We start from the raw sequence: 22,731 nt of genomic DNA, 5'->3' as shown, positions 1-22,731 counted from the left end.
ATAAAAATTTTCCATTATTTGCATAACAACAAACAACTGGTCAGATGTACCTCTGTTTGTTCGGAATCCACATTGGTATTCTCAGAGTATCTTTTCGGCACACTTCTTTATTCTTTCGTTCAGCACTACAGAGAGAATCTTATATACTGTATTCAGTAGGGTTATGGCTCCATAGTTTTCACAATTGCACTTTTCTCCTGTCTTATATATTGGACATATTATTCCAGTATTCCACTCCTCCAGCATGCTTTCGTTTACCCATATGTTCTTTATTAGTTTAAATATTTCACATCTTAGAGGTTGCCCCTGCCCCCTCCTTCCCCCCCCCCCCCCCCAACCCCCACCCCCACCCCCGCACCCCCGCACCCCCACCCCGATTTTATTAGTTCTGGCACGATCCAATCTTCACTGGGTGCACGGTTATTTTTTAGTTTATTTATCACTGTTTCCACTTGCAGCATTGTTGGGTTTTGTGCCTCATCCCTTTCAATTTCTCTTGCCTCTGTGTTCCTGTTCCCGTGTACCTCTTGGGTCCTGATCTGAGTTTTTGTTGAGCATATCTTCAAAGTATTCTGCCCACCTCTACAATATTTCTTGTTCATCTCTTTCTGTTTTTGCATGCATTTTGTTTGGATTGAAAATTTTTTCTCATCTTTCTCACAGCATGATAGAATTTCTTCATTTCATTCTATTCCTTTAATTCTTCTATCTCTTTAAACTTTGATTTCAGTTATTCTTTTTTCTTTTTCTTGCATATTCTTTGGGTGTTGGATCTTAATTCTTTGTACACCTCCACGTTTCTTCTTGTTTCTCACTGTATAATTCTGTCTTGCTGCATTTTTACGTTCGATTACTAGCCTGCATTCATCATCAAACCACTCATTTCGCGCATTTCTTCTCACCCCAACTATGTCTTCTGCTGCCTCATTCAGCTCTTTCGGGGTCTTAGTCCATCTCTCTTGGATTCCCATTGCTTCCTCGCTGGGAGTCAGTGCATATCTTAACATTTGCTTGGTTCTTTCACAACTTTTGGGTCATTCAGTTTTTCTGTGTCCCAGTTTGTATTTTTCTCCATTCCAGGTGTCGGTGTTACAGATAATTTCTCCCTCACTACAACTTTTACAGCAGAGTGTTCCGAGTCACAGTTAGGACCTCTGCAGCTCCTCACATCGGTAATTGATGTGGCATGTATTGCCTTTACTAACACATGGTCTATTTGATTGACTACTCCACTTATATGTGTTTTCCATGTTCTGAGATGTATTCTTTTTTGTGGGAAACATCTGCTCCTGATGATTAGATTATTTCTAGCAGCCAACTGACATAACATTTCTCCATTCTTGTTACTTTCTTTATGTAATGTGTATCTCCCAAATACTCTTCCATATTCGCTTCACCCAACCTGTGCATTAAAATCTCCCATAAATAAGAACAGATCATACTTTTTTGCTTCACTGGATGCCCTTTCTAGATCTTTGTAAAACTTTTCCTTTGCTTCTTCTTGTGCTTCCTCTGTTGGTGTGTATGCTGTTATTATCGTTATATTTCTGTATTTCCCTTTCACTCTCTGTGTGCAAAATCTTTCATTTATTGGTTCAAATTCCAAAACACTTTTACCAACCTTCTTTGTTATTATGAATCCCATTCCGGCTTGTTTGGTTCTTCTTTCTGGTCCACTATACAGCAGAGAATACTGGGGCGTATCTATCTGTCCTTGTCCTTACCATCTTATTTCTTGTAGTGCTACAATGTACTTGAACTTCATGATCTCATCAGCTATTTCTTTCAGTTTTGCAGGTTTCAACATTGTTCATACATTCCATGTTACTATTTCCAAATCTTGTGTCCTTTTTCTTTGCCGACGTCATGTTTTTTGTCTCTCATCCATCATCTGAGGCTCTTGTTGAGGTTCCATAATATGTCATTTTGACAGTGTGGGGTTATTGGCCCCACGCCCAACCCCCATCTTGGAGGACCTGGATTTCTTTAGGGTTTACTCCCCTAGGGAGGTTGGCTTCCCTGTGCCTACAGAGCCCCCCTCCCTATGTTGCAGGGCACAATTTGTCTGGCTCCTCAGTCGATACCAGTCCGGCTTGGGTGACCTTGCCAGTAGCTACACTGCTGCTGGCATAGCTCTCGACTTCATCGAGGCATGCAAACCCTCCCGTCCGACACTGAAGGTGCCTACAATAAGGCGATGTCCCCTGGGATGGTTGTTCTTCTCTACCTGACACTGTTGCTATACTGTTTCCTCATGAGAGAAACATCACTTGAAAGATGGTATAAAACCAGGAAGATAGATCTTGTTTCGCCCAAGCAATTGATATTGTTCCAAATATTAAGGAATTGCATATTGGTATTGTCTTATCCGTTAAAGATTTTGCTGAATTATGTCACAGTACCACTGTTCCCATGGAAGTTATACTGTGTGTTCAGAATGGGCCACTTTCACAAAAATGCCAGACTTGTCTCTGTGAGTCCAATGATTTTCTCATGTGGAATGTTTTGCGGTTGTGAAAGCATTGTCACTCCTGAAGTGATCTGGTAAATTGTTTTGATTCTTCATGCTTAACGAGCATTTGTAAAATTATAAGACAGGATTGCTGGCCAGTACTTACTTTCCTCCCCTTGGTGGCAAAATGTCAGTACTGCTGATATAAGTATAGAAAAGTACAATCAGTAGCCTACCTTTCTGAACTAATAGTTTCATCATCGGGGAGGAGAGAGGGATAGATTGTTAGAGAAGGTTAAAAATAAGTAGTGTTTCTTAGTTTTCTGTCTATGTCTGCCACATGTTCGTGAAAACTTGGACTGGGAAGAAGCATATTACTGAGCTGCTCAGATGAGCTGAGCTGTTCGTATAATTATTAGTCTGTCAACAAATGAATTAACCTCCTAATATATTGTGCATATTTCCGCTCAATATCGCCTTACGGAATAATTTTCTGGAATAACTCATCACTAGGGACAGGAAAATTTCATGAAAACAATAACACATAATTGTCGATTTATTGAGAAATAATGTGAAATCAGTGATTTTTAGGAGATATCATGAAAATTGTTATTTTGTGGTATAAAAAATGTTAAAACTCTGAGGGTGGCAGGTACTGTCAGTTATTGAATGTTAAAATTGAATTTTATCTTTTAATCTCCTTCAAACTGAGGATTGTGTGTAATTTTGAAAGAACAGTTCATTTTCTTTCCGAGTAACAAACTTCGATATGATGGTGAAAATAGCACTGAATTTTGCAAAAGTAACACTAAATTTGGCATAAATTTATCAATCACAATTTGAAAAGGAATAGTGATGCCTGTTCATCTACGTCTACATCTACACCTATACTCTGTCGACCACCTTGAGGTGCATGGCAGACAATGCATCCCATTGTACCAGTTAGTAAGGTTTGTTCGCGTTCCTTTCACGTATGGAGCGTGGTAAAAATATTTTGAATGCATCCGTACATGCAGTAATTATTCTACCCATATCCTCATGATACCTGTGTGAGCAGTACGTAGGGGATTGAAGTATATTTCTAGAGTTGCCATTTAAAGATTTCTCTGGAAACTTTGTTGATAAGACATTTTTGGGAAAGTTTCCATGTATCTTCAAGGACTGCCACTTCTTTTCCTTCAATATCTCTCTGACACTCTCCCACAGACCAGACAAATCTGTGACCATTCTTGCTGCCCTTCTCTGTATATGTTCAGTATCCTCCATTAGTCCTGTTTGGCATGGGCCTCGCACACTTGAGCAGTATTTTAGAACCAGTTGCACGAGTGATTTGAAAGCAATCTCCTTTGTGGACTGATTGCTCTTCCCCAGTATTTTACCAATAAGCCGAAGTCTACCATCTGTTTTACCCACAACTGAGCTCATATGTTCTTCCATTTCATATCCTTCTGAAGTGTTACACCCACGTATTTGTATGAATTGACCAATTCCAACAGTGACTCATTGACAGTATTAGTCATAGGATACTGTGTTTTTTCGTTTTGTGAAGTGCAAAATTTTACATTTCTGAACATTTAGAGCAAGTTGGCAATCTCTGCACCACTTTGAAATCTTATCGAGATCTGACTGCATATTTATGCAGTTTCTCTCCGTACTTCATTATAGATAACTGCATAATTTGCAGAAAGCCTGATTTTACTATTGATATTACATGCGAGGTCATTAATATACAACCTGAACAGCAAGGGTTCCAATACACTTTGATGGGGCACAGCCGAAGTTGCTTCTACATCTGAAGATAACTCCCCATAAAAGATAATGTTCTGTGTCTTCCCTACCAATAAGTACTCAATCCAGGCACAAATTTCACTTGTTACAGTGATAAGTGTTCTTGCTCTATATGAGGCTAGTAGTGTATGATATCTAACTATAGGGAAAAAATAGACTCTCATAAATAACTCTTTATTTGTTATTTTTGGGCCTAAAAAGTGGATTTTTGAAAATTTGTCTACCAAATTTTGGAGGTCATTTTGACTGGTTATTTTTGAATTTAGGGTGTTTTGTGTAATAAACAATGTTGTTGTTCTTGTTGTTGTGGTCTTCAGTCCTGAGACTGGTTTAATGCAGCTCTCCATGCTACCCTATACTGTGCAAATTTCTTCATCTGCCAGTACTTACGGCAACCTACATCCTTCTGAATCTGCTTAGTGTATTCATCTCTTGGTCTCCCTCTATGATTTTTACCCTCCATGCTGCCCTCCAATGCTAAATTTGTGATCCCTTGATGCCTCAGAACGTGTCCTACCAACCGGTCCCTTCTTCTTGTCAAGTTGTGCCACAAACTCCTCTTCTCCCCTATTCTATTCAATACCTCCTCATTAGTTATGTGATCTACCCATCTAATCTTCAGCATTCTTCTGTAGCACCACATTTCAAAAGCTTCTATTCTCTTCATGTCCAAACTATTTATCGTCCATGTTTCACTTGCATACATGGCTACACTCCATACAAATACTTTCAGAAACTACTTCCTGACACTTAAATCTATACTCGATGTTAACAAATTTCTCTTCTTCAGAAACGCTTTCCTTGCCATTGCCAGTCTACATTTTATATCCTCTCTACTTCGACCAACATCAGTTATTTTGCTCCCCAAATAGCAAAACTCCTTTACTACTTTTAAGTGTCTCATTTCTTAATCTAATTCCCTCAGCATCACCCGACTTAATTTGACTACATTCCATTATCCTCATTTTGCTTTTGTTGATGTTGATCTTATATCCTCCTTTTAAGACACTGTCCATTCCGTTCAACTGCTCTTCCAAGTCCTTTGCTGTCTAGAGGACACTTTTCTAAAAACAATCATGTCAATTGCAATGTTGTAACTTAACCCAGTGCAGAAATATTCAAATTTTCGATAATGTCTCCAGACTGAAAAATTGTTGCGTGCCTAAAAATAAAAATGGCCGTCATCCACTTAAGGTGCAAGATAAATTATTTCAAAAAACTGTTTTGACTTATCAAACATAGGGCAATCACATATAAAAATATTAAAATATTTAAAAATGGTCAAGCAACAATCACTGGGCCACTTCATATGGATTGACCCAGTACATCAAAGATCTTTCCAAAAACACTTTTTTTCTTTTCTTTTCTTTTCTTTTCTTTTCTTCTCTTCTCTTCTCTTCTCTTCTGGGGTTCATTTTCTGAAGAGATTTTACACTGCTGTATAAAGCGTTAACCATTCAAAGGATTGATTAGTTTTACAGTTCCCAGGGAAACTATACTGTCACTTAACACACAAAAAGTGTTTTCACCCGGGGAAAAGTGTATTTTTAACCATGAAATCTGGGAAAATGCCGGGATTTTATTTTTTATTTTATTTTATTTATTTATTTTTCCTAGTCTGCCATACACACTGTCAAACAGTGGCTTATGAAATGGGGAAATATGGTCGATCCAGGTCAAAAGTTTATGACAAATCACGTTTTGGGTATAAAAACAAATGTATAATTTCTTAACTTAATCTTGTTGCAAAGCCACACAAATTCTCATTTCAGTAGCTATCAAAGAAAAATTACATCATTGCATTACATAAGTCTACACTCACTCATTTGCTTATCATGTAGAAAAATACTCAAATATTTCCGTGCTGTCATTTGTTAAAATCTCATTCCAGTAACTCGGACCTTTTGTGAGCCATGAGGGATGCTATGAATATTTTATTCTCGCTTTCTGTGGGTACAGTCCCATGGTCAGGCCTCCACAAACATATAGGCAGGTGATGCAGGTATCAAAAGAATCCACTGGAAATATGCATGGCTCTTTGGGAAAATCGTTTTTTTGTGTATGGCATCTCATGTTGAAAGGTGCGCCAGCTTTTGATTGCTGTAGGAGTGTTGCCAACAAACAACTTTCCATCCTCAGTCATATGGCAACTCTTGAAGTGTTCTAGTACTGTGTCATGGTGAAACCAAGAAAAGTGAAATTCAGTGCTGAATAGCTGAATGACTGGAGGTTTGAGAGCATCAAGGCTCGCAAGATGTCAGAATTCCAGACGTTTTGCACAGTATGAAGCAGATCTTTTGCACTCAGCAACATATGAATGATGGCCGTAAACAGTCATGTGGAAGGAGCTGAGCACTGCAAGGAAGTCATGTCTGTCAAGAAGACAGCAGACAATTCGTCTTTTTCCTCAGTCTCAGTAAACGAAGTGCTATGACTGTTAAGTGATGCGTTGACCCTTAAAGGCTGCACAACATCTCACTGACCGTAATGGGATTTTATTTTCAATGACTGCATTGTTTTTTATCCAGCCATTTTGGTGATGTGTTAGGCAATTAAAAGGGTATTTCAGTAATGCTTTAAGAAGTAAGCAAGGAGAACAGGAAAGTCGGACGAGCTGGGAAACCTTGTCAACAGAGTGGTGTTCAAAGTTGACCGACAGACTTCGGCATTTTCGACATACTCTTGCGCAGCTTGATGTAATCTACCCTTTTCTAATGTCAAGTTTTGGCGTTCATTAAGGAAACTTGCCACTGGTTTTTCAGTGAAGAGGGAGGATCACCAAGGTATGCCTAGCCGCCCTGCTTTCCTGCTGTTTCTGTACTTCTTGCTTCCTCTTTAGACAATGGGGTAGATTGCATTAATCCCTTCTTCGTTGCCAGACATACCCATCTATTGACAACTGCTGTTCTTCCCGATAGTACATACTTTTCAGCTCACCTGATTTAGGCAGAAGACTCCCAATTTTCAGCTTTTTCTCCTGTCTCGCGATCATTCCATTATTTCTCCCAATTTTTAGCTAATGATCATCACTTAAGACGGTTATTTTGAAAACCCGTTTCAGTTTTCGGCCAATTGTGGAAAGTCCTTTGCTTATTAATCTTTTTAATCGATGTACTCCTTTGGAGTTTGGAGAAATCAGGAAGTTGCATGCAACATGTTATTGACTATACTTTTTCCTCTGTCCTGTGCGTTTTTTAGAGTGTGCACTCACTGTGCGTTTTTTAGTGTGTGCACTCATATTGCTCCGTTTTGTGCTCTGTTTGGACTTGGGTGTGTGGGCTGTCACTGTGCCATTGCTACCAAGTTACTGGTTTTCCCACTAACTCTGGTTGTTTTGAATAGCCACCTAAAAGCTAGATTTTTAAACATATTAGGGTGGTTTTACAGTAAAATTACTTTTAAAATTGACTTGATCTGTTCAACATATCGAAAATAGCACTATTTAATTTATTAACGTCTACTACCTTCTGAATTTATATCACCTAAACATTTATAATGCACGGTATTCTGTCTTTGTTCCTTTATTGTTATGCATTGTAACATGAATAAATCTGCAGCTGCATCCATAGTGCTGGTGTTAATGTGATGTTTTTTACATCACTGGATATTGTTTTAGTGGTAAAAATGGCTAAAGTAAAGACATAGTATGTCCAGAAATGTTGTGCTGAATGGCTACATGGTAATAAATTTGCAAAATGATTCGAAAGAATTTTTTACGTTTTACAAGAGCATCTTGCAAGATTTGTTGTATTACTTTGTTAGCACATTATGCAGGCACATAAGCCATAGTGGCTCAAAAAAATCACAAGACAGCTGCAACACTGTAAACAAAAATATCTTTCAAAACTGTGGAAGAATCTTTAGAAGTGAATCAAGCTGAGGGTTCCCTTGCATTTTTTGCCATTGTGTGATCACATCATGTGGTCACTTACGTGAGTAAATTCAGGTGTCCGTGCATAGGAACAAAGTGTAGTGCAGTTATAAAACAGGGTTCATAATATGTTTAGAAATACAGAAGTCCTTAATTTTTTGTCAACTTACATCTTTTCTTACCCTTGAGCCATCAAAAATTTGTCTGGGGAAAACGCCTAAACTTGTCTGTAAATCAGGAAAAATCAGGCAATTTTTTACTTGGAGAAACTTGTGGCAACCATGAAATTGTCTTGTGACGGCATTGGGGAACAGCAAAAAGATTAGGAGCTCGTGCTAGTCTACAGTGGCCCTTGGATAACCAAATATTGAATCCATATGATTTGGTAGTATTCCAGGTATAGAGTTTTATTATGTACCAAAAGAAGAAACTGAAAAAATTCAGGCTGGTCAAGAAACAAGGTTTGCCAGGGAACATAGAACAAGAGAAAATTTTAAATTTCAGCCAGTTAATTGTAACCAGCTCAGAGTAAGCAGGCTGTCCAATGATGCTAAGGCCATCGAAGCCGATGAGTAAATTCCAGCAATTTCAATTGCAAGTTTACAACCAGGATGGTATGATGCTTTTATGTATGCCAGTTTTTGATGATTTGGAAATGTGTGTGACGTTTCACATGAACAACTAGATGTCCTCATCAGCTTTATGCATCTACATGGTTCTGCTTGTTCCTTCCACTGGTTATCTGCTAAAGACACTTGCTGGATTCCTGAGCAACATATTTTCATGACTTTTCTAGCATCAACATCAACAACATCAGGTAGACAAAACAGTTCTTGACAAAATTGTATAACTGTTTATCTAAAAGTGGAATTGGTCTTTTAGTACTTTTGTTTTACAAATTTGCTGTGTTTTGTTTTATGCTTGTTTTTATGGCATGTGTTAAAGTAATGTTAGAAACTGATTTATGAATTCGAATAAAAAAGTAATTACCAGTAGTGTTATGATACTTAATGAGCAAAATATTTAAGTTTTCAATCTTCTCAAAGTGCTAAAATAATAATTTTTGAAAGTATTGTTACTCACCAAAACGCAAAATCCAGAAATTAAAGAATATAGCTTTGAAAGCTTAAAGCATGCTCTTTCCAGCTTTGGCAAGGGGGGGAGGGGAGGGGGGCAGGGAGGAGCCATCCATGCATGATCAATACACAGCCAGACACCCCCCCCCCCCTCCCCACCAATAAAATTTTGACCTACTTTGCATATCTTTTCATCTAGGTGTCCAGCATTCATTAAATTTGATATATATACAGCCATCATAGGTGGGAATAACCCTCTGAAGTTTTGGTGTGTTTGGTTTGTATGAAAAGTAGTAGTGGTCGGTCAGACCTTGGCTCTCGGAGTCGTGTGATGTCTGTGTACAGAGTGATTATAATTAAAGTAAAACTTTCAAACCAATGTAGAAATAACACCACTGGTCAGAATGACGTCAAATTGCAACTTAATATTATCAGAGAAAGGGGAAAACATATGGCAGAAGAAAAATAAATAGTTACAAAATGTAGCAATAGATGGCGCTGTAATCATCATAATTTCGTAGTGGTCGACTACAAATGACAAATGAGTCGTACAATGATGCCTAAGGTGTACGTTTGATGTTAAACAGACTGTACCACTTAGTGTGTCTGGGTGTACGGGTGTGATACTGTTTGTTACATAAGCCCATCCACCACGGCAACATCATATCACATTGGATGGGAAAAATCTGTTTTTAATTGTCCTGAGGCCAAATATTGCATAAAAAGCATCAATTACATTGGCTTTTAATAGTCCTGGGGCCAAAACCGCATAAAAAGCATCAGTCACACAGGTTTTTAATTGTCCTGAGGCCAAAAACTGCTTAAAAAACTATCAGTAAAAATCATATCGGATTATTAATTTTTGTGTGACTGGCATAAAACATGTTCAATATGCTGTCCACAGTTTTCTGCTACAAGTTAAAATTGAAAAACAGCATGTTCCACAACTGATTGAAGTGTTTCTGGGTTCACATTCACAATGTGTTGTGCAGTGTGTGCCTTCGGTGCAGCTAAGTTTGCAGTCGGAAGACTGAACACAACATCTTTCAGATAGCCCCACAGCCAGAAGTCGCACAGATTAATGTCAGGTGATCAGGATAGCCAGGCTGTAGCGCAATGGCGGCTGATAATTCTAGCATCTGAAATGGCAGCTTCAGCAGCTGCTTAACTGAATTTGCAAGGTTTGGAGGTGCGCCACCTTGCATAGAAATGATCTCATCCACACTGTTGGAGAGCTGGAATGATATGGTTGCGCAAATGACACTCACAGTGCTTACCAGTGAGGGTACAGGTGACATGACCAGAAGCACCTGTCTCCTCAATAAAATATGGCCCTATGATAAATGATGCCATAACCTGCACCACACAGTGACCTTTTCAGGATGAGGTGGTACTAGTTGATTTGCGTGTGGATTTTCCATTGCCCATATTCTACAATTCTGTGTATCTTGTCAGATGGAAGTGGGCTTCATCTGTCCACAAACTCTTCCACGGCCGATCATTGTCCACTTCCATGTGAGCAAGAAATTCTAAAGTGAAGGTCTCTCTTGCGGGCAGGTCAACAGGCAGCAACTCGTACACATGGGTAATTTTGAATGGATAGCAAAGAAGGATGTTTTGTAGGATTTTATGCACCATGCTCACAGGTATGTCTAATGTTTGGGCAATTCTCCATGCACTACACATTCGCACATCACCACTCGTCTCCTCCTGTATTGCTGTGGCCACTGCTTCCACTGATGTCGAATCAAATTGTTCCCCCCTCTACCAGGTTGCTCACCAAAAGAATCCATCTTTTTGAATTTCCAAATCATTTTCTCCAGACCCACGGCAGTCATCAGACCAATGCCTTTTTTCAACCCCTTCAGTGTCCGGAACTTCTGCAGAGCGACGTTTGCGCTGTCATTCTGGTAATACAGCTTTACAAGCAGAGCGTGATCCTGCATTGAGACAGTCATGGCTAATGTCACAGATGCTGAAGGAGGAAAAGCTGTGTACCCAGCGTGTTTATACCAACTTCAATGGGTCATGTGCGTGACACGTATTTTTATTTACGTATTCTGACACATACAGCGCTATCTATTGATCAATTTTCACACTATTTTTCTTCTTCTGCCATACGTTGTCCGCCGCCTCCGATAATATTCCGTTGCAACTTGATGTCATTCTGACCAGTGGTGTTATTTCTACATAGTTTTGAAAGTTTAACTTTAAATATAATGACCCTGTATATTAAAGCAAATGGGGAAAATGTTTGGTAGAACATTCAAAAAAGCCTAGCAAACATGGCACATTTGTACCTTCATATGTGATCTGAAGTTGAGTAGCCTTTATTTAAAAAGCCTGTAAAATTTCTACCGGTGAAGGTACTGAACTGAAATTTGGTATAGGCCTATAACCAACAAAGATCATATAGAACCTTCACACCAAATTTCATTAAATTTGGAGATAAGTAATAAATGTTGCTGAAGAAATGACCAAGAAAAATGTTTTGATATTGTGTTCAAATCTTTCTGATTCACACAAATCACAATAAATCTTATACATTTATTCTTTTCGTTGGTTCTTGCTGGCAGTCAAACAGATAATTGAATGACATATTTTTTGTGTTACGCTAGTCACTTGTTCTGTTTTATTTTAAAATTCTTGACTTGCAATTTTCTGATATGTTTCAGGTTTCCAGTTGTATCTGTAGGTGTTGTGAGGTGGGTAGAAAGTACCGTTACAGAGTCGTCATATTTCAAGCTCTGTGTTGAACACACTCCCATTCATCTGGCACTGCTGGATGAAGTTGTCACCTGCCACATGCTTCTTCACCCAATGGTTCTCTCACTCCTTGTGAGATTGTTTGAATCAAAGCAGGATGAACTGGAAATTCTAGTGCAGGTAAGAGGGAAAGACTGTACAATACCTAGATTTTGATGTACAGTTAGTGTTAGTTTTATGTAAAGGTTTTTGTTTCCTATGTCCATGTTTCTGTTATTACAATTTGTCATTAATTAATCCACAAAATGTTTTACACAGTTGGAAATGAGGAAGATGTTGCTCGATCGTATGGTGAATCTGCTCAGTAGAGGCTGCGTTGTGCCTGTTGTCAAATACATCAAGCAGTGCTGGCAGAAGGGCGATACTGACATCTCGCTGATACGGTACTTTGTTACAGAGGTATGTTGCCTTTCATGCTGTTTGCTAGTTTCAGAGTGGTCTGAGGTGAGCAAAAGATTTTTCATGACAGCATACACTGCTGGTCATTAAAACTGCAAGATCTTGAAATGGCACGCAATAGAAGTCAGGTTGGCGCAAAGTGCACTTACATGCTTGGATGTGCACAACCTCGCAAAGTAGATACAGTAGGAGTAACAACATGTACATTCTGTAACTCGGGAAAGATTATGAAAAGGGTGTCTCCCTCAGAAATCAGATTTGATTGTGAGAAAATAATGTTATGCCTCTTACAAGTAGGAGAAATGTCTTAACAACCTGTGTCAGAATTTGACTGGAGTAGGATTGTTTCCTTTCACAACTGCAGTTTGTCAGTCTGTGATATTGTTTGTCACATCGGTCAGGATCCCACATCTGTTTATGCGAATAAGGAATCGACAGCTTCAGGCGGGTCGAGCTTGATGCCATACAGGATCTCAGCAGTCCCACACAAATAGCACTCAAGAGGACAGACATATTGTTCCCTCTGCCTTGCGGGGTTTTACAGCCACATCACATACGTTAAGTCAGGAAATGGGATTGTTTCCAGCAAGACAAATATCCATACACAGAGATGACAACTATTATGAATCAATCATTATAATTATGGATTTCCTCTAATAATCACGTCTTTACCAATGACGTGACCAAAATTACGATATTTTTCTTTTTTTTTCTTTTTCTTTCGTTCTTTCTTTCTTTCTTTTTCTTTTTTTTTTAAATTTATAAGCGTAATCGCATTTAGTTCTCAGAAGGATGCACAAGAGAAAATCATTCTTTACTATTTGAATTTTCATCAATATTTCTTTTCACATTTTTCGTTAACTGTTCGTATACTTCTTTTCTGCCCCTTGTAGAATTTTGATTATTACACCAAATACCATGTATGGTATGTGACTTCACTTATCGTAACATATAATCAGGTATGAAGTGGTATATCTTGCACGGTTGTTCTCTTTGATAGTCACACGATGACTCTTCCTGGCGAGCTCCCATGCAGGTCGGTTTGCGTTATCATCATCTATGAGCCCAGCACCTGGCGTGATGTATGATACCAGCATCTCTGACTCACGTAGTTGTAATTTGGATAGTGGCCATTACATTTCTGATGTATTTGTTACATCCAGTGTTTGTGAATTATCTTAAAGGTGTCTGTGACATCATTCAACAAAGTAGTGCCATATCACATGTTGCCACCTGTGCTGTCCTGCCGTCCCCCAATGCAGAAGATTTTCAACTGTCACCCTGGACAACATGATCTCCAGATCTCTCAGCTATTGAAAACGTGGTCTTGCTTTGCCAAGAAACTGACACACTACAGCATACCAATCACTGTGATTGATGATCTGTGGCATAGACTTGGAGCAGCAGGAGACAATGTTTCTGTTATCTGTCATCCAAGCTCAGTGTGACTTGATATTTGGCTGTGTTACAGCCCTGTTATCAAGTAATAAAAACAAAATAATAAATGAACTATCAGTTTAATATTTTATTGTTCAAGCAGTAACATCAACAATATTATTTTTCATTGTAATGATTCAGATAAAATATCCAGTAGAAGCTCTTATTGCCTCAGTACTCAGCTGGGTTTATAGATACCCATTGTTGGTGTCAGAGGTGACAGCCCTGCTAAATTTTGCACCCTGCATGCTCCCATAATGCATGCAAATTTAATTATGTATTCTTCCTGCTGTACTGTAAACACACAATAAGGGAAATTTTGTTATTTGCTGTCCTTTCTGGCGTTCAATTCTCATGGCTGGCACTGTATGTACCATCGATTCTTGGTATTAAATTTGTATAAAATTGTGACCTTTGATGTCATCATGTGCTGCACTCAGCTCCCCTTGACTGCAGCCGAATGAATTCACTAGTGTTGTGTTAGTTTCCTGTACAATACACTGGCTGCCTCGTCCTTCTAGCAGTCAGCCACCCTTCCACAACCCTCCCTCTCGCTTCCCATCTTCTTTCTCACATCTTCCTCTCCATCTGACACAACCCTTCACCCCAGATGAAGTGCAGTACTGGCACAAAGTAATGCAGCCTTACAGGTGTGTGTGTGTGTGTGTGTGTGTGTGTGTGTGTGTGTGTGTGTGTCAACTATTCATTGAGTTTTTATCTTTACTCTTTTAATTATTTAGAACAATCAAAAAGGCATTGTGGCCACAGAGTTAAAAGCTAAACTTTCAGAACAAAAAATATGTGTTGTACACAATAGGCTTCTAGGGATAGGCAAGTGAATCTGGAGTTAGCAGTGTTAGTGCTAGATGGTGGCAGGATGGCCCCCACCCTCTCCCCCTCCCCCACCCCAGAGGCAGAATTGGTGTACCACCTCTGTCTGAATCTAGTGTTATCCCCATGTGAAAGGTTGAGAACATTTTCAAAATGTTTGTGAATTGCATAACTGAAGTGGAACATCTGTACAAGCCCGCCCAGTTTTCACCTATTTGGATGTGGAAAACTGATTAAAAACTGCAGCCAGACTGGCAGGCATACTGGACCTCATTGTTTATGTCCCAGGCAGATTCAGTGTGGGGATGGTGCTTCTCCCCAGATCCTAGAGGTTGTGTTTCATAGTCCTCTAGCTTAATCAGCTTAAAATGCTAATTAAGTTTTGTTTGCCAGAACAAATGTTTCTGCCATTGTTTAATATATTGAAGAGGCTGAGGACGTTCAGTGAGTATTTTGCTTTGAGAAACATATATTAAACACGTCTTATAATATTTAAAAGGAAGTGGACTATGTTTGAGGCTCATGTAATTAAGAATGAATAGAGTATAACTAGCAAAATGAGAGTTGAGGGACAGAAGCTCAGAACACACCACAAGCACACAAGGCAGAGAGAGAGTGACTCAGTCAAATGTTCACTCTTGTTGCCATGCTGGCACTGTTTGGTCATGTTTAGTTTTCCAGGGAGACTGGTCAGTAGAGAGGACTAGGGAATCTGGACCCATGACAAGGACAGCCTGGACTCTTTCCTCCAGAAACTCAGCCTTTTATGCCATATCTACTTCTCAACTTGTTGACTAAATGTGTCATTCAAATCAGACAAGTGAGGTGCAATACTGTCCCTTACACTTTGTCCAGTTAGAGGCATGTCTTACGTGATCAACAGTAGGGCCAGTCAGCTCTACACCTACATGCTGGCTGTCAATACTATCGAACATTTGTCCAGCTCTTCTTCGTTGGAAGGTGGCTCCTAACAACCTTTGCCAACAAGTTTCTGAAAGTGAATCGTTCCCTCTTCATTAAGATTTACTCATACTGCCTAAGAAATACACATATCCAGAAGACCACATATGAAGGAGGAGTCCAAATGCTTTCAACTTGTTTAACGGGGATACTGAATGGAAACTTGACATGCTGGCTAAAAAAACCCGGAACCATAATAAACTTACTGACAACCCAGCTGTTAAATTTCTAGGCTTTCATCATCCTAAGGAGGAGTGGATACAGCATAATACATCACAGATTGGAGAAGATGGAGATTTTGCAGTGGCAGTACATGTGGCTATTTGATAGTCGGGCAATGAGCCACATTGTAAATGATAGCACTTACAGATGTTTCCCTGATGGTATCAAGAGTCCATACGAAGCATCTGACGAGGCACTTCAGTGGATTGAGTTTTTCGATATTTGTGCGTAATCTAGCCTGTTGAATGTTTATATAGTGTAAATACTTGCAAATGTGTATGTTTTGGTTAAATAAGTATACTGTAACAGTTTTGTTACTGTAATTGATGCATGCAGTAATAACTCGCTTTATTTGTTCATGAGACCCAGAAAATATTAGATACAGGCTCCCAGGTAGATGCTATTTTTCTTGACTTCCGGAAGGCGTTCGATACAGTTCCGCACTGTCGCCTGATAAACAAAGTAAGAGCCTACGGAATATCAGACCAGCTGTGTGGCTGGATTGAAGAGTTTTTAGCAAACAGAACACAGCATGTTGTTATCAATGGAGAGACGTCTACAGACGTTAAAGTAACCTCTGGCGTGCCACAGGGGAGTGTTATGGGACCATTGCTTTTCACAATATATATAAATGACCTAGTAGATAGTGTCGGAAGTTCCATGCGGCTTTTCGCGGGTGATGCTGTAGTATACAGAGAAGTTGCAGCATTAGAAAATTGCGGCGAAATGCAAGAAGATCTGCAGTGGATAGGCACCTGGTGCAGGGAGTGGCAACTGACCCTTAACATAGACAAATGTAATGTATTGCGAATACATAGAAAGAAGGATCCTTTAGTGTATGATTATATGATAGCGGAACAAACACTGGTAGCAGTTACTTCTGTAAAATATGTGGGAGTATGCGTGCGGAACGATTTGAAGTGGAATGATCATATAAAATTAATTGTTGGTAAGGCGGGTACCAGGTTGAGATTCATTGGGAGAGTGCTTAGAAAATGTAGTCCATCAACAAAGGAGGTGGCTTACAAAACACTCGTTCGACCTATACTTGAGTATTGCTCATCAGTGTGGGATCCGTACCAGATCGGTCTGACGGAGGAGATAGAGAAGATCCAAAGAAGGGCGGCGCGTTTCGTCACAGGGTTATTTGGTAACCGTGATAGCGTTACGGAGATGTTTAATAAACTCAAGTGGCAGACTCTGCAAGAGAGGCGCTCTGCATCGCGGTGTAGCTTGCTCGCCAGGTTTCGAGAGGGTGCGTTTCTGGATGAGGTATCGAATATATTGCTTCCCCCTACTTATACCTCCCGAGGAGATCACGAATGTAAAATTAGAGAGATTAGAGCACGCACGGAGGCTTTCAGACAGTCGTTCTTCCCGCGAACCATGCGCGACTGGAACAGGAAAGGGAGGTAATGACAGTGGCACGTAAAGTGCCCTCCGCCACACACCGTTGGGTGGCTTGCGGAGTATCAATGTAGATGTAGATGTAGAATAATAATAATAAAAAAGGACAGCGTCCAGTGTTGGTATCTCAAACAAGTAGTCTTAGTTATGTAGATACGAATATTCACCCATCAACTTTGGCTAACCAAAAACTCGACCATTCAGTTACTGAATACATTAGGTAAATTATTAGTACTTAGTTGACTGCCTTTTATTATGCTCTGGAAGTAGGAAGGAACATCCTTCCCATCTCTCCCAAAATGGTGTCTTTAGCCCACCCAATCCATGAAGGCCCCCAGTTAATGTTTATGCCGTACCTACTTCTGAATCATTACCACATGGATCTGATCCCCATGGAACACCTAAGTGCAAGACCTGTACTTCACACACCCACACAACACACCCTTTTTCAGCCCTGTCACAAGCACATACTACCATGTTCAGCTGCATATTCATCTGGTAAAGCAGTCGCATAATGGACCAGCTCTGCTGTAGCTTCTACACAGTCTTTTATATGAGCTTGACCACAAACCAGCTGTCTACCCAAATGATTAGCCCCTACTAAACTGATGCTGAGGGCAAGTTGGAGAACATGGTGCTGAGCACATCATGCTTAATTTCAATGGTTTCTTCACAACCTGTACACTATGAATCTTCCTGCCATCTTTTTCTGTTACCAGTTTCTCAGAATTACGCAGGTGTGAATTAATCCTTACAACACATACTTCAATCAGACAACCACGTAGCCCCTGTTCTGCATCGCACCTCAATCTGCATTCATACATTCCTTTACAATCAATCTCCCTCTTTGTTTGGTTGTCTTCCCCATCCAATTGAGCCCTCCAATTTTCATATATATAATAAAGGGAAACATTCCACGTGGGAAAAATATATCTAAAAACAAAGATGACGTGACTTACCAAACGAAAGCGCTGGCAGGTTGATAGACACACAAAGAAACACAAACATACACACAAAATTCAAGCTTTCGCAACCAACGGTGGCTTCATCAGGAAAGAGGGAAGGAGAGGGAAAGACGAAAGGATGTGGGTTTTAAGGGAGAGGGTAAGGAGTCATTCCAATCCCGGGAGCGGAAAGACTTACCTTAGGGGGAAAAAAGGACAGGTATACACTCGCGCGCGCGCGCGCACACACATATCCATCCGCACATACAGACATAAGCAGACATTTGTAAAGGCAAAGAGTTTGGGCAGAGATGTCAGTCGAGGCGGAAGTACAGAGGCAAAGATGTTGTTGAATGTTGGTGAGGTATGAGCGGCGGCAACTTGAAATTAGCGGAGGTTGAGGCCTGGCGGGTAACGAGAAGAGAGGATATACTGAAGGGCAAGTTCCCATCTCCGGAGTTCTGACAGGTTGGTGTTAGTGGGAAGTATCCAGATAACCCGGACGGTGTAACACTGTGCCAAGATGTGCTGGCCATGCACCAAGGCATGTTTAGCCACAGGGTGATCCTCATTACCAACAAACACTGTCTGCCTGTGTCCGTTCATGCGAATGGACAGTTTGTTGCTGGTCATTCCCACATAGAAAGCTTCACAGTGTAAGCAGGTCAGTTGGTAAATCACGTGGGTGCTTTCACACGTGGCTCTGCCTTTGATCGTGTACACCTTCCGGGTTACAGGACTGGAGTAGGTGGTGGTGGGAGGGTGCATGGGACAGGTTTTACACCGGGGGCGGTTACAGGGGTAGGAGCCAGAGGGTAGGGAAGGTGGTTTGGGGATTTCATAGGGATGAACTAAGAGGTTACGAAGGTTAGGTGGACGGCGGAAAGACACTCTTGGTGGAGTGGGGAGGATTTCATTTCAGGGCAGGATTTGAGGAAGTCGTATCCCTGCTGGAGAGCCACATTCAGAGCCTATTCCAGTCCCGGAAAGTATCCTGTCACAAGTGGGGCACTTTTTGGGTTCTTCTGTGGGAGGTTCTGGGTTTGAGGGGATGGGGAAGTGGCTCTGGTAATTTGCTTCTGTACCAGGTCGGGAGGGTAGTTGCGAGATGCGAAAGCTGTTTTCAGGTTGTTGGTGTAATGGTTCAGGGATTCCGGACTGGAGCAGATTCGTTTGCCATGAAGACCTAGGCTGTAGGGAAGGGACCGTTTGATGTGGAATGGGTGGCAGCTGTCATATTGGAGGTACTGTTGCTTGTTGGTGGGTTTGATGTGGACGGACGTGTGAAGCTGGCCATTGGACAGATGGAGGTCAACATCAAGGAAAGTGGCATGGGATTTGGAGTAGGACCAGGTGAATCTGATGGAACCAAAGGAGTTGAGGTTGGAGAGGAAATTCTGGAGTTCTTCTTCACTGTGACTCTAGATCATGAAGATGTCATCAATAAATCTGTACCAAACTTTGGGTTGGCAGGCCTGGGTAACCAAGAAGGCTTCCTCTAAGCGACCCATAAATAGGTTGGCATATGAAGGGGTCATCCTGGTACCCATGGCTGTTCCCTTTAATTGTTGGTATGTCTGGCCTTCGAAAGTGAAGATGTTGTGGGTCAGGATGAAGCTGGCTAAGGTAATGAGGAAAGAGGTTTTAGGTAGGGAGGCAGGTGATCGGCGTGAAAGGAAGTGCTCCATCGCAGCGAGGCCCTGGACGGGGGGGGGGGGGGGGTATTTGTGTATAAGGAAGTGGCATCAATGGTTACAAGGATGGTTTCCGGGGGTAGCAGATTGGGTAAGGATTCCAGGCGTTCAAGAAATTGGTTGGTGTCTTTGATAAAGGATGGGAGACTGCATGTAATGGGTTGAAGGTGTTGATCTACGTAGGCAGAGATACATTCTGTGGGGGCTTGGTAACCAGCTACAATTGGGCGACCGGGATGATTGGGTTTGTGAATTTTAGGAAGAAGGTAGAAGGTAGGGGTGCGGGGTGTCGGTGGGGTCAGGAAGTTGATGGAGTCAGGTGAAAGGTTTTGTAGGGTTCTGAGGATTCCTTGAAGCTCCGCCTGGACATCAGGGATGGGCTTACCTTGGCAAACTTTGTATGTAGTGTTGTCTGAAAGCTGACGCAGTCCCTCAGCCACATACTCCCGACGATCAAGTACCACGGTCGTGGAACACTTGTCTGCCGGAAGAATGATGATGGATCGGCAGCCTTCAGATCACGGGTGGCCTGGGCTTCAGCAGTGGTGATGTTGGGAGTAGGATTAAGGTTTTTTAAGAAGGATTGAGAGGCAAGGCTGGAAGTCCAAACTTCCTGGAAGGTTTGGAGAGGGTGATTTTGAGGAAGAGGAGGTGGGTCCCGCTGTGACAGAGGACGGAACTGTTACAGGCAGGGTTCAATTTGGATAGTGTCTTGGGGAGTTGGATCATTAGGAGTAAAAAAAAAAAAAGAAAAATGATCCTAATCCTACTCCTAATGTCTGCTTGTGTCTGTGTATGTGCGGATGGATATGTGTGTGTGTGCGAGTGTATACCTGTCCTCTTTTTTTCCCCCTAAGGTAAGTCTTTCCTCTTCTTCCCTCTTTCCTGATGAAGCAACCGTTGGTTGCGAAAGCTTGAATTTTGTGTGTATGTTTGTGTTTCTTTGTGTGTCTATCGACCTGCCAGCGCATTCGCTTGGTAAGTCACATCCCAATTCTTTTTGTGAGCAACATTCTCCTTCTTCTGTAGTGAATAACATGGGGTCTTGATTGATATTTGTGTCATTTCTGACAAATAGTCAACCATGAAAAAGGTTGGTAAAGGACTTAAAAAAAGCGTATTAGGTTGTCTTTTATTGTCCATAGTTAGGGTAAGCAGCAGTTCTCAGCTATCACATTTAGAAGTTATGGCAGTCATTTTCTTATGCCACTCAGACTCCACAGAATTACAGTTTCTGCTGCTGGTGGAGCTAAGAGATGCCTTCTCATTACCAGCTTCTCTATTCTGTTTTATTCTAATCAAAGCTTATTAACTTGAATTTTGTACAATTTTGTTAATCATTTACAAGTTTGAAGACAATTTAATCGCTTGAAGGAACAAAGAGCCCTCCCAACAGAAGATTGAAAATGAGATACATACACAGAATGTGTCCAGGCTCCATATATCTTCAGTTTACAGAATATTGTGCTTTCACTGCTTGGATGTGAATATGATGCTTACATCTTTCACAACAATGATGCTGTGAAAGGTAGTTTTGTGGCACCTGTCTCCAGTTTTTTCATACATGAGTATAAACAGAACCCAACCCACAACACTAATCTGTTTTTTCGCAGTAGGGAAAGGCAGTGTCTTGTTTTAGCAGTAAAAGCTGTGAATGGAACAAACTGAAGAACAACATTCTGTCAATAGTAGTAAATCATGTTATTTATGCCACTAGGAAAATGATGCCGGCAACCAAACTATCTGTTGGCAACAATACCCTTGACTGTTGAAGGGGGTAAAAGAAAAAATTAAAAACTAACATGCGTTAGTGTGTTGTCCAGCATAAGAATTTCACAGTAAACAATCTACGGCTCTTCAGTTTTGTTTTATGATGCATTGAGCAAATTGAAAATAAATCTCTTGAGCTAGTGCATTTATTTCTTCCACATGAAACAGATTTCGTTGTACTAGAAAAGAGAACATTGTAGTGTATTTACCTAAGCCTTGGGTTAAATACATGAAAATGAGTCTCAGTAATGTCATCAAAGTGAAGAGAAATTTTTAAGATTTGACTAATGTAAGTAAAATGTTGCTAAAGATAATTGTCATTAGATAAACAGAAAATCCAATTGATTGGCTTTGCAACTTTGATTTTGCAGACATGAATGCACAGATTGTGTGAAATTTTCTTTAAGTGATCCTTACAGAAGAAAAATGTGTAAAAAGGAAATTAAAAATACCCTGTGCCCATTGATATCATTATTATGAAATATTACTACCATTGCAGCCCATTAATTAAGATTAGAATTTGTAATTTATTTGTTCAAGGATTGTTATTCATTGACAGTAGAATTTGCCAACTTAATATAAGAAAAACATAAGCGTATGTGCAGATGTATGAATATACTTCTGTTTAATGAGGAGAGGAAAGATGAAATGTGATATTATTATCCTCATGAAATTTATACCTCATACATGTCAGATGTTTCACAGAGATCTTAAAGCAGAGGCTGCAGTCTTGTCTAAATATAATATTAAGGATGTTCATTCTGACATGAGCTAGAAACCAATTTTCAAAAGACATTGGTTTTCTTTCTACGTACTGACTTTATTTTAATTTATATTTGATGTGAAAGAAAAACTAAATGTTGGACTTGTGAGAAAATTGAGCAATGCAACATTTTTGTTTTTAAGGCAAAAATTAATGAAGAGTTCTGATCTTGTGACAAAATCATCATTTTAGGTTTTGGAAGCCATAGCACCACCGTACACAGCAGAATTTGTGCAACTCTTCTTGCCCATGGTTGAGAATGAAGAAATTACTGGCTCTATGAGGGGTGATGGTGAAAATGACCCAGTGTCAGAATTCATTGGTAAGTAATTTTTAGACAGTTTCATTGTG

General features: G+C 40.3%; 1 protein-coding gene across 1 annotated transcript in view; it reads left to right on the top strand.

Annotated features, from left to right (window-relative positions):
* LOC124613232 (negative elongation factor D) overlaps nucleotides 1-22,731 on the top strand; it is a 200,659-nt gene that overhangs the window by 95,974 nt on the left and 81,954 nt on the right. The window contains exons 12-14 of the mRNA XM_047141906.1: nucleotides 11,863-12,073; nucleotides 12,212-12,352; nucleotides 22,573-22,702. Coding sequence (XP_046997862.1) covers nucleotides 11,863-12,073; nucleotides 12,212-12,352; nucleotides 22,573-22,702 — 482 coding nt within the window. The remainder of the gene's footprint in view (nucleotides 1-11,862; nucleotides 12,074-12,211; nucleotides 12,353-22,572; nucleotides 22,703-22,731) is intronic.

The sequence above is a fragment of the Schistocerca americana genome, chromosome 4 (assembly GCF_021461395.2).
Source record: "Schistocerca americana isolate TAMUIC-IGC-003095 chromosome 4, iqSchAmer2.1, whole genome shotgun sequence".
Lineage (NCBI taxonomy): Eukaryota > Metazoa > Arthropoda > Insecta > Orthoptera > Acrididae > Schistocerca > Schistocerca americana.
The sequence above is the reverse complement of the archived record's forward strand: the minus strand, read 5'-3'. Positions and strand labels throughout refer to the sequence as shown.